Source organism: Triplophysa dalaica, chromosome 3, assembly GCF_015846415.1.
Source record: "Triplophysa dalaica isolate WHDGS20190420 chromosome 3, ASM1584641v1, whole genome shotgun sequence".
NCBI classification, from domain to species: Eukaryota; Metazoa; Chordata; class Actinopteri; order Cypriniformes; family Nemacheilidae; genus Triplophysa; species Triplophysa dalaica.
Window position 1 is genome coordinate 1,600,657 of NC_079544.1, and position 11,570 is coordinate 1,612,226.

At 40.6% G+C, this 11,570-nt stretch overlaps 2 protein-coding genes across 3 annotated transcripts; both read left to right on the forward strand.

The window, feature by feature from the left end:
* The first annotated feature begins 2,155 nt into the window (after window positions 1–2,155).
* LOC130417216 (piggyBac transposable element-derived protein 4-like) lies at window positions 2,156–5,622 on the forward strand. The gene is made up of 2 exons (XM_056742576.1): window positions 2,156–4,658; window positions 4,757–5,622. The coding sequence occupies exons 1-2, from the start codon at window positions 3,468–3,470 to the stop codon at window positions 5,162–5,164; spliced, it is 1,599 nt and encodes a 532-aa protein (XP_056598554.1). The 5' UTR covers window positions 2,156–3,467; the 3' UTR covers window positions 5,165–5,622.
* A 1,156-nt stretch (window positions 5,623–6,778) lies between these two features.
* Window positions 6,779–11,569, forward strand: hnrnpc (heterogeneous nuclear ribonucleoprotein C). Of its 2 annotated transcripts, XM_056742605.1 has the most exons (10): window positions 6,808–6,919; window positions 6,996–7,115; window positions 7,566–7,711; window positions 8,553–8,818; window positions 9,092–9,164; window positions 9,278–9,328; window positions 9,419–9,585; window positions 9,748–9,861; window positions 10,031–10,164; window positions 10,893–11,569. In XM_056742605.1, exons 3-10 carry the CDS (start codon window positions 7,707–7,709, stop codon window positions 11,007–11,009), a joined length of 927 nt encoding a protein of 308 aa, XP_056598583.1. In that variant the 5' UTR covers window positions 6,808–6,919; window positions 6,996–7,115; window positions 7,566–7,706; the 3' UTR covers window positions 11,010–11,569. The 2 variants fall into 2 exon arrangements, with proteins under 2 accessions (XP_056598582.1, XP_056598583.1); XM_056742604.1 differs by lacking the exon at window positions 6,996–7,115 and having other exon boundaries at window positions 6,779–6,919.
* Window position 11,570: the final 1 nt, after the last annotated feature.

Below are 11,570 nucleotides of genomic sequence, written 5' to 3' on the forward strand. Positions count from 1 at the left end.
TTCCCTTTAATACTTATTTCCACAAACAACGTATGTTGGTGCACAGTGTGTAATTATCTAAAGACAGACTTTGCCTATAAAGGCTGTTTAAGGTGTGTGTTAACCGCACTGTAGTTCTGTACCTGACTGATTTTAGACGTGGGTAGTTGACAAATAAACCACACTTGTGTCGTCTGATGTGATGGCAAATTTTAGAAAAAAGATCAAGGTTATTGAGAATTACGTTTTTTAGTTAGTGTTTCTCAAAGTGGGGTGGCCCAAGATGGATCCAGGGGGGTCACAGATTTCGTGCTATTATATGAAATTGATCATCAATTTTATGCAATCAAACATCCGAAAAATAAGAACACCAACCAAACGCATGGGCGCCGTAAAGGGGTGGAAGGTTAGGACGATTCTAAGGGCCCAGGCAGATTTAGGGCCCAGAACAGCAGACCCCCTTTTTATTGTCCTATATCTTTTCTCTTTTTTATACATACATTAAATGTGCTAGGGCCCCTCGTGCACTAAATGTGTATTTTGTCCGTTTTGACCATAGATTTAATATTTAAAAAACAAATAATGTATTTACTGTTTCAGTCACACCCCTCCCTCTCACAATGGTTCATTCCACCTGCCCTTTCCGAGCTACGATCGGTGCTAGTGTAGAGTCTCTTGCTTATTGGACTTACTATGATGCAGCGCAGACAGTGACACACGCAAGCATGTCACATCAGAAGTCAGGGCATCAAAAACGGAAAGAAAAGAAGGAAAGAGAAGACAGAGAACGCCAAAGTCGACAGTATGTCACACAGTTTTTCATAAAGAAAGGTAGCTTGCCCTATTCCTGTATTCCAAAACGTATTTTTGTTGCTACATGACCTGCTTTTATCTAGCTAGCCTAGCTTAGTAAAATAATTACTGATTTATGATTGCATCCAACAATAATAACATCTCTGCTGTCTCCGGGACGTTATCATGTCTCGTAGACACAGATTCAGCGGCTGCTGCACACCCACGTCCCCCACCCCCCGTCCCCGTCTCAGCCGAACACGGTGAGCCTGAGCGCGAAACTTCGCGAAGATTGAAGCCTCTAAACACGTCTTATCTACTGTGTTCGCCACATGATGATAACTTTGCAAAACAAAAAGTAATCTACACGCTTCAAAAATTACAAAATTAGTTTGCCGTGCCGCGTGTTCTGTGAAGTGACAGTGCTGCTGCTACGATCGATGCTGTCAAACTTGACGTTCTTAACATGAATAAAATGCCCCAGAAAAAAATTATATAAAATTTAATAAAACGTGTCTGTAGTAACCATTGGCCATACGGAGTTTACAAAATAGATATTTACATTTTTCATAATAAGAAAACTAAGTTCAAGTTCATTTTATTTATGTAGCACATTTACAACAGCCATCAGGCTGACCAAAGTGCTTTACAGGAGAAAACATTTATTATACATATACAAAAACAGACCATGCACAAATTAAACACAACCCCATTGGCTATATCATTGTAGTCAACAGCTTAAAACAACCTGAATTAAAAACTTTAAATGGCCAAATCACAGTAGTCAATACACTAAGGAAAATAGATATGTTTTTAGCCGAGACTTAAAAACAGACAGAGAAGGGGCCGTTCTAATCTCTAGAGGAGGGCATTCCAGAGTCGAGGCCCTGCCACTGCAAAAGCACGTTCACCTCGACGTTTAAGCCTAACTCGCGGGACTACCAACAATGTCCGGTCACAGGATCGTAGGCTTCTGGATGGGATGTTTAGATGAAGAAGTTCAGAGAGGTAGACAGGGGCTATGTTGTGTAGGGATTTGAGAACTGGGTTAATGTGTTCATGTTTACGACACTTTAAAAGGAGTCTGGCCGCAGCATTTTGAACTAACTGAAGACGTGCAATTTGACGCTTAGATATACCGCAGTATATTGAATTGCAGTAATCTAAACGAGACGCAACAAAAGCGTGGACAGCCATTTCTAGAGTTTTAGGTGTGAGAAAATGTTTGATTTTGGACAGCAAGCGGAGCTGATAGAAACTGAATAGGCCAATACAAATAATATGGTGTGTGTGTGCGTGCGTGCGTGCGTGCGTGTGTGTGTGACTTATACAGATGCAGAGTCAGCTTTATTGTCTGCACCTCGTCCTCCTACCCAGTCCTACCAAACGTATTGATTTTCAAGCAGTGTATAACAGAATTTGTTTTTGGTTTAATTAAAATTCTAAGTTTAAAATGATATGATTTAATTTGGGGGGGCGTAAAGCGATGCACGCTACACAAAAGGGGTCTTACAACGAAAAAGTTTGAGAACCACTGATTAAGGTCCAACGTAATGAAACTACACAAAATCATTTCTCACCCACTTTTCAAGACTGCAAATTTAAATTTAATTCGTAAATATGCTAAATCTGCAAAAAACAAAATGCATTATTAATGTGACCAAACGACTAATAATTACCGTCAGATTCCTCCAAAATACAGGTCACAAAATAACAAGAAGTACAGATCACAATTACTTGTAGTACTGCAGTAACATTCCGAAAGTGTGTGGAAAGTCACTTTCATTTAATACTATTTTCCGATATAAAAACGCGTCTTATCGCGTTAGCCTCAAACCTTCGGTTATGTTTAAAAAACTAAGGAGACATTCACTAACACTCCTCGATCCAAACGCATTTTTGTCAACAGCTGACCTTACTTTGAAATGCTGCTTTTATTATGTCCGCGTGTATTATCAACATCAGCCCGGCTTCACAAGGGCTGCGTCTGGAATCGCCCACTATACCCTCATTCACTAGTCCCTAATTAGTTAGTCAACTTTATGGAGCGGGTGAAACGAGTGAGTAAATTCGGACACTAGGTACACGGGCGCCATCTTTTGCCAAGACGCGGGAATTCATTCGACTGCGCGAGCATCATGATGGCTAGCAGCTAGCCGCGCGTGTTGTTCATCGGCTGTACATTATGATGCATCGTGAGATTAAATGAGTGCACTCAATAATGTCCACTATGAATTCGGACACCACTAAAAATGGATGTCCCCTCAAATAGTGCATTGAATTAGGGTATGGGGTCTATTTTGGACACAGCCAGAGACTCGTCTCTCTAGTTTTGCTGCAGAAATGAGAAGAGAACGCGAAAGTGCTCAGACGCGATGTTTGTAATGTTTGTCTTAATAATGAGATGCTTTACAGGTGTTCTGTAGTAACACATCCGCATGTGGTTAAAAATCTCACTAAACCGCAGGATTTTGCGTGCAGCGTGCACCGCAATCCCGACCGTCGTTTTAATAAATACACGTATTGATGGGAAAACGTATTTGTTGTGATTTCATAACATTAATGGCACTGTGCGAGTCCTGAGTGGCAGACAGCTAGTTTTTTCATCCCAAACGTTATTCTTTCATTCTGTAGCATCACAATGAGCAAAGCCTTAACTGAACTTAGATCTTAATGATTTAAGTGACACTGACTCGATGGCAGACTTTAACGGAGTACAATATGAATCGATGGACATGGAGGACGAAGGGCCTGAAACAACTCTTGTGGAACCACCGAATGATACAGCGGGGGACTCTTCTGAGGATAAGGAACTGTTGCAGTCAAAGGACTGGAAATTGTTGTGGTGCTCGTCCCCCTTCATTAGAAAATCAGGTTCATCCATAAAGAAACTCAAGTTAAAACCAGGGCCCACAAAGTACGCAAGCTCTCACGCTAAAGACATAAAGTCCTGCTTTCAGCTGTTTATGCCGAACAGTATTGAGAACATCATCTTGCATATGACCAACAAGGAGGGAAGACGTGTGCATAAGGAGAGCTGGACAATTCTGGACAGGATAGACTTGCAAGCGTTCATAGGCCTGATGATTTTGACAGGCGTGTACAGATCAAAGAATGAACGCATCGAAAGTTTATGGCACGACCGGACAGGTCGGACAATTTTTCAGACTGTCATGCCAGTTAATCGGTTCCTAATCATCTCTCGAATCATCCGCTTTGATGACCACGAAACAACATGCGCCCGATTCCAAAAAGACACACTCGCTCCGATAAGAGACGTTTGGGACAAGTGGGTGGATCTTCTGCCGTGCATGTACAATCCAGGCACGGAGGTCACTGTGGGTGAGTGGCTGGTCCCCTTCAGAGGTCACTGTCCTTTTAGGCATTGCTCACTGCGTAAACCCGGCAGATGTGGAATAAAACTATGGGTGGCTTGTGATGCGAAGTCGGGCTACGTGTGGAACGTGCTGCTGGACGGCGGCAAAGCTGCTGACGGGAAACCGGAAAAGAATGGAGACGCGCGAGTTGTGCTTGACGTGACGAAGGGTCTCCGCGGACACAATGTCACGTGTGACCGCTCTTTTACCTCGTATGCTCTTGGCAAGGAGCTACTCAAGAGAAACCTTACGATGGTCGGCATGGTCAGACAAAGCAAACCCGAACTCCCACTTCAACTGGTGGATACGAAAGGCAGAGGGATTTTGTCCTCAAAGTTTGCTTTCACGCAGACGCACGCCCTCGTGTCGTATATCCCAAGAAAATACAAGAATGTGCTTGTGATGAGCACGCGGCACAGCAGTGCAGGTATAAGCAGCAAGGTGAGCAAAAAGCCCAGTTTGATCCTGGATTACGATCGGTACAAAAGAGGTGTAGACAACCTTAACCGGGTATTTCACTTTTTTATCTACTTCGCCATCTTCGTCTGGTGTATTCTACAATACGCTGTGTTTTTTGTGAATTGTAACTTCTGTCTTATTTGTTGCAGTCAATCAACGCTTACAGTTGTAAGCAGAAGACAAGCCGTTGGCCCCTCGTGCTGTTCTTTACCATGTTAGATGTCTCTGCATCCAACGCCTCTGTGGTGTGGGCAGAAGTGAACCCGGACTCGGCCAAGCGGAGGACCTTTCTTGAAGAACTGGGGAAAGCTCTGGTGTCTCCCCAAATGGAGAAACAAAAGCCGGTTCCACGTCCTTATACATATTCTTCTGACACTACGGTGAAGGAACAGGCAGCCGTTAAGCCCCCCGATGCCAATTCTACCCCTTCAAAGTCTAAAAGGAAGAGGTGCAGGGTCTGTGCACGGAATAAAACAAGAACTGTGTGCCAGAATTGTAACGCGTACATTTGCAAAGTACATGCCGTCATTACACCTCACTGCTACTCGTGCAAATGACCGCATGTTTGTTTAGTACCTAATGTGTAGGAAGTGCTTGAGATGCACAATCTCTCAGTATGCCTGATGGTTACTTGCAGCTTGATTTTATATAAGAGGTAGAAGTCAGGATGTATACAAGTGTGGGTCCCTACATTACCTTCACAGAATTTATGGTATGTTTTGTATAAAAACTATTCAGATTTGTTTTCAAGATATCAAACCATGTCAATTGTGTTAAGCTTTTCAGGCACTTATGTGTAACTGTGAATTAAAGACCATTTCAAATCATGAAAACTGGGAAACTATTATATTGTTTAAAACAAATTTAGCTCATTCACAAACATTGTAAATGTCATTTGTTGTCATAGTGTTTCTTTGAAAAATCAATGCAAAGTGCGCAACCAATAGACACAAAGTGTTTCTGTTTAAATGTTTTGGTATTTTTGATTAAAAATACTGTCTTGTATTTAAAATGATTATTAGGAGCATATTAGATTTATATCTATATGTTTTGATTTTAATTTTATTAATATTTTAAAATATTTTTTATATATGATATATTTGAGCAATTTTTATATTTGCTTTTGTCCTTTTATATTTATTGGTTTATTTTTAATGTTGTTTTATATGATTTTTCTTAGTTTTTGTTTATTATTATAATTTTCCTGCTGTAAACTTAATTCAGTTTATTTCTGAGTCAACATTTAAAATTTTCCTTTAGTTAAGTTTTCCAATAATTTTAAGGTCAATATTTTGTTTGATTTTAATGAATAGAAAGTTTTCAAAGCCTTAATTTTAGTAAACTAAAATAACCTTGGATCATACAATACAATTTGCTTGATTGATTTCCTAAAAGGTTGATAGAATAGATACAATAGAGTGCTTTTAATGTACTTCCCAGTGTGCCAATTCATCATAACATTATATCATATTAAAAATATAAATAATATAATCATGTATGGGTAGTTGACAAATAAACTATAGGAGTCCTATGGTTTAATACGGCAAAACTGTAAAACAAAAGCAAAGAACATAAATCATTATGCTATTTTAAAATATAAATAGTATTATTATATAGGTAAAAAAAGACATAATGCCAAAAAAGGAACAGAACAAAGCGAAAAAATGCACAAATATTTGACAATCTTGTTCTTAGGATTTTAATGTTTTTCAATAAATATCCAATTTATAACTAAAGTATGTCGTTGCTATATTTAAAGAGAACAAAAAGGAGATATGTAAAACCTTTCAATGGAAATTTCGTAAATATAAATGCATGTCGCTTTCCCACATAAAATAACGATGTATTATATGACTGTATTTATATATATGTTTTTTTAAATATTATAAATACTAAATGACTATATGGCAAAATAGTACGATTTGATTAAATTGTTTTTAGGTTCGTTTTACTCAGCGTCACCCTACGTAATGTATTAAGAGCGCACGACTGCTTTTATGATTGATTTAAAATACAAGCCCTCAATAATTTACATATTCACAATAAATGTAATTAATTATAACCACTCACCCCATTTTAATGAATATACCGTAAATAACTCTTTAAATGTGTGCGTCAAGGGGTTGTCCCCAAAACACGGCGCGTGCAACAAATATAAGACAGCGAACGAACCGACGACTTTTAACTTGAAAAGCGTGTCGTTAGTTTTTATGTTGTAGCCGATCGACTGCTCGCTTTGACTTCACATTCGCCTTTTTGCAGCCTGTCAATAAGATTCTCGATCCTTCCTAAATTGTTCGTTTTAGACTTTGGTGAGTAGATTTTTTTATTCGAGATTTTGTTTCTGCAAGATAACCTTCTGCATATTTTTCCTGCGTTTTTGTGAAGGATTCCTTCTCCTGCATCCTTGACACCGCCTAGGCCCCAAAGCGGAGCTCGGGCAGCGGGTTTGTCCTCTTTGTCTGCTTAGAGGATTTTCCAGCATATTCCATCATCTCATCTCTGCACGTGGGTTGAGTCGTAGCACAGCAAACGTTTTTATTACAGAAACGGCGCTGCGTTAAGTCATAAACTGCAATCGATTGTGTTGGTCGTCGAGATTTCTGCTTATTTTGCGGACACGAGCAGAAGTCGTATGTTTTGCATCGTTGCTATGTTTTGCTTTTTCCCCATCAGTAAAACCCAAATCGCAAGTCTTTTTTTTTTTACTTTCAGACCTGTTTTTGTTTTTCATTTTGCATCCTTTTAAGGGCTCGACTGTTTTAAATCGGCGAGGTGGTTTATCGGCAGACCGTTTTGCCCTTTGACTTCGCATCGGTCTCGTTCTCCTTTGCATTGTCTGACTTGATTATTTTTCCAGCGGTCCCCTCACAGATCACCACCGGCACCTTTTGCAAAAGTATTGAAATAAAGCAAACTAATCATGTCCAGTAATGAGGTGTGTTTTTGTTGCCTCAGTGTAACTGGTGGAAGTGGCGCTCATTGCTGGGCTGATATTGGGAATTATAGTTTTGGCTGAGGGCACTCTAAACCTCAGCCTGCTCGCATTAACCACAAGCCCCAGTGACAAAACGACAGACGACTGCCTGCGCTGACGCTATGGAGTGAGTTAACCGCCATATTTCCTTGTCTAATGTCGTGCATCTTTCCTGTGTGTTCATAAAGGTGTGTTTAGACTTCATGCGGCGCCTCGCGCACCGTTCGGCGTGTGACGTCGAAGTACCGCGAGAGCGAGAGATGTGACACGCCGATCGGTCTGCGCAGTGACCATGAATAAGAGTGGATTTTTCGTCCGCAAATAGGGAGAATGTGACGTCACATCAGCTGTGTACAAACGTCATAAAGTCGGACTGGTTGGAAATATTATAGTTGAAATGAAATTTCACAATCCAGCGTCTTCGCTACATTTTAGCGTGCTGAACATCTGTAGTGCGGATAGGCATGGGTCGGTATGAGAGTTTGACGGTACGATAACCTTTAGCAAGCAATAAAATGTGTTATTTTAAAAGGTTTTACAAACCACTTTTCAAGTGGACAAAAATACATTATATTTTTAACTAACATTCATTGAACATGTATGTCATGTAAAAATAAAGCCTTTGAATTACATTACTCTTCACAACAAATATTTTTGTCATAGCCTATATATAAAGCCTAAACATCAAACATTGCATTACGTGACTTAATTTTTTTGTGTGGGTAAACACCGCTCATACCTTAGAAACGGTATTATAGAAAATGTTAGTGGTTTTGAAACCTTGACTATTCGAAACCTCTGTATACCTTGAACCGGTATTTGGCCCATGCCTATGCGTCCGCAAAGGAAAGCTATGCCTTCGTGTTCTGTTTTAGACTAATTTAACGTTTCTTTTGACTGTTAACCAATCAAATAATACTGAAGATTAGCTTTCTCTGTGGATGCTTATTTATCTCTGTCCTTCACAGTCACTCCCCCAGCACCAGTCAACTCATGTCCGGCAACGTGACCAATAAGACAGACCCTCGGTCCCTGAACTCAAGGGTCTTTATTGGGAACCTTAACACGATGCTGGTCACCAAGGCCGACGTGGAAGCCATTTTTAGCAAATACGGCAAGATCGTTGGCTGCTCTGTACACAAGGGCTACGCCTTCGTCCAGTTTGCCAATGAGAGGAACGCACGGACCGCTGTGACGGGAGAGGACGGACGCATGATAGTTGGACAGGTGCTTGGTGAGTCCGCTAAAACGGATCCCATAACCGCAGATGTTGTCGTTTTTCACGTATGGTATATAAACGGTCATATTCAGCGACGCTTGCGGGTTCAGTTCTAGCATTTAAAATGACAATTTCTAAATTCGACAATACTTAAAGCTCGAAAGAAAGTGTTGTTGCCTTCTGGACAAATAGACAATTGAAAAGTTAATAGCGTAACATTTTTTTATACTTGTTTTATTGTAGAGAAATGCAAAAAAAAATTAAACTGCAAATGTTTCTTTCCAACAGATATTAACTTGGCAGGGGAGCCCAAACCACACCGGTCAAAAACAACAAAGCGATCTGCCGGAGATATGTACAGGTTAGTGTGCCATTTTCACACGGCGTATTATTTTTAAGCTGTTTCCACCTTTACATTTTAACATCTGTAAATGTTCTCGAATGCTGAACATGTCCGTGGTAATCTCTCCACAGCAGTTCTACTTTCGAGCTGGATTACGATTTCCAGAGAGATTACTACGACAGGTGAGATCGCTACTGGTTTATCAAAGCTGCTTCGGTAGTGTTGTAAGAAGCGTTGAGGGATAACTTCTTTTAATCATCTTGGGCTGACAGGATGTATTCGTACCCGTCCCGTGTGCCTCCACCGCCTCCTCCTCCTCTGTCCCGCGCCGTCATCCCTTCCAAGCGTCCACGGGTCACTATGAGCGGAGGAACCAGCCGCCGGAAGTCCAGCCTGTCCTCCTCATCCAAGAGCAGTCAGCGGTCTTCCTCTCGAGCCCGTCAGTTCTGCTCTGCATCTAGTATTGTATTGTTTGATTTAGTTAATAGATGATGTTTAAACCTCATGTTATGTTTGTTCTAATGTTGTTAGAAAGTCAATAAAACACTTAACAGATGTCGTTAGGTATTGTGAATTTGAACAGGCTTTTTTTTCACTTCAGTGAAATCGGATGACCTTCAAACTATTAAGCGAGAGCTTGCTCAAATCAAACACAAGGTCGACTACCTTCTAGAGAGTCTGGACAGGATGGAAAAAGACCACGGCAAGAAATCAGGTGGGATGTTTTGCTACTCTGGTATAGTTGGCGGTAACATTATTGTTCACCGAAAGATCCAAACAAATGACTGTGGTGCGATTTCAAGAAACGTCATTCACTGGCAGAGATGTGATGTACTGTAGTGCCGTCTGCGGCTTTGTGTTTACACTTGTGTTTTATGCATCAGATGGGAAAACCATGAAGGCGGATATGGCGGAGGCTTCTTCCCTGCAGCATTCCATGAAGAAGGATAGAGAGAGGGAGGAGCAAGAGATCAACGACTCTGACGAGGAGAGAGATCTATTGGAAGAGGAGGAAGAGGTGAGAAGAGAGGAGAAAGATTATGGTTAAGGTCCCGAATTTTAGCGGCATCTAGCGGTGAGGTGTGAATTGCAACAAACGGCCTACTCCATTACTCCTTTACGTAGCACTACGGTGGCTGACACGGCACTTAGATGTCATGTCTTTGCATCTTAGCTGAAGGAGATAACATGTTTATGATATGCGCTCCATTGCGCAGTTTTCCGTTTTGGGCTACTGTAGAAACAACATGGAGTGTTCCATGCAAGGGGACAGCTCAATCTAGGTAATAAAAACATCAAAGATGTATAAATACCTGACATAATGAAGACATAGTTATGCATATTATAGTGCATTTCTGTAGATCACGCAAAATATTACACACAGCACCAGGGATAGTTCTCCCAAAACTGAAAATTCTGTCATTTACTTGCTCTCAAGTTGTTCAAAATCTGTATAAATTGATATGTTCTGATTGGAAGAATGCGTGTGAACAAACTCTCCTCAGCCACCATAGTAGGAAAAAATACAATGGTAGTCAAAAGTGCCCCAGAACTGTTTGCTGCCCTACATGGTTCAAAATATCTTCTTGTGTGTTCAACAGCACAAAGCCATTTTTCCTAATATGGGAGTGAATGGTGCCCCAGAACTGTTTGATTACAAGAATTCAAAGTTTGAGTGTTGTGTGTATCTTTCATTTAAGTGAGAGGGTTTAAACTTCACCTTTGCTTAAAACCACCCCCCCTCAGGTCAAAAGTCTGGATGGAGATAATGAAGAAGAGGAGGGAGAGCACGAGGAGGAAGAGGAGGGAGAGCACGAGGAAGGGGAGGACGATGGCGACAGCATTAACGGCGACGACTCGTAGAGTGTTTTATACACGGTGGACACCATACACACGCCCTTTCAGTTGTTTAGAAAGGTTGAAGCCGGTCTTTAAAAGATTTGTACATTTGAAATGTAGATGCGCCCGTGATGTATCTGACACTACATTTACGTTTATTTTAATGCTAGCATGGCGTCATTTCAGGCTTTGAAAGTGTCCCTGAACTATTATGAAGAAAAACAACAGATAACCGTACGTTCTCTGATTATATTATGAATATGAGAAGGTTGTTTTGTGTGTATTTACTCTGGTTGTGGCACACACACACACACACACATGTTGTATTTCTTACTAGCAGATAGATTGTGCGTTTTCATTCTCCGCGTGAGACTGGCTTGTTCCCTGTATGCCCTGACACATAGGATTTTTGTTTTCTGTGTACAAAACTAAAATGTGTATTTTAAGAAAGGAAACTGAAGTAGCTTCTCTGTTACAGAGAGTCAAGAAGCTCCAAGGAAATGTCTATGTTTGTATGTACCTGTCTTTTTATATTACAGTTTCAGAATAATTACAGGAGAATTTCAATAAAATATTAAAATAAAT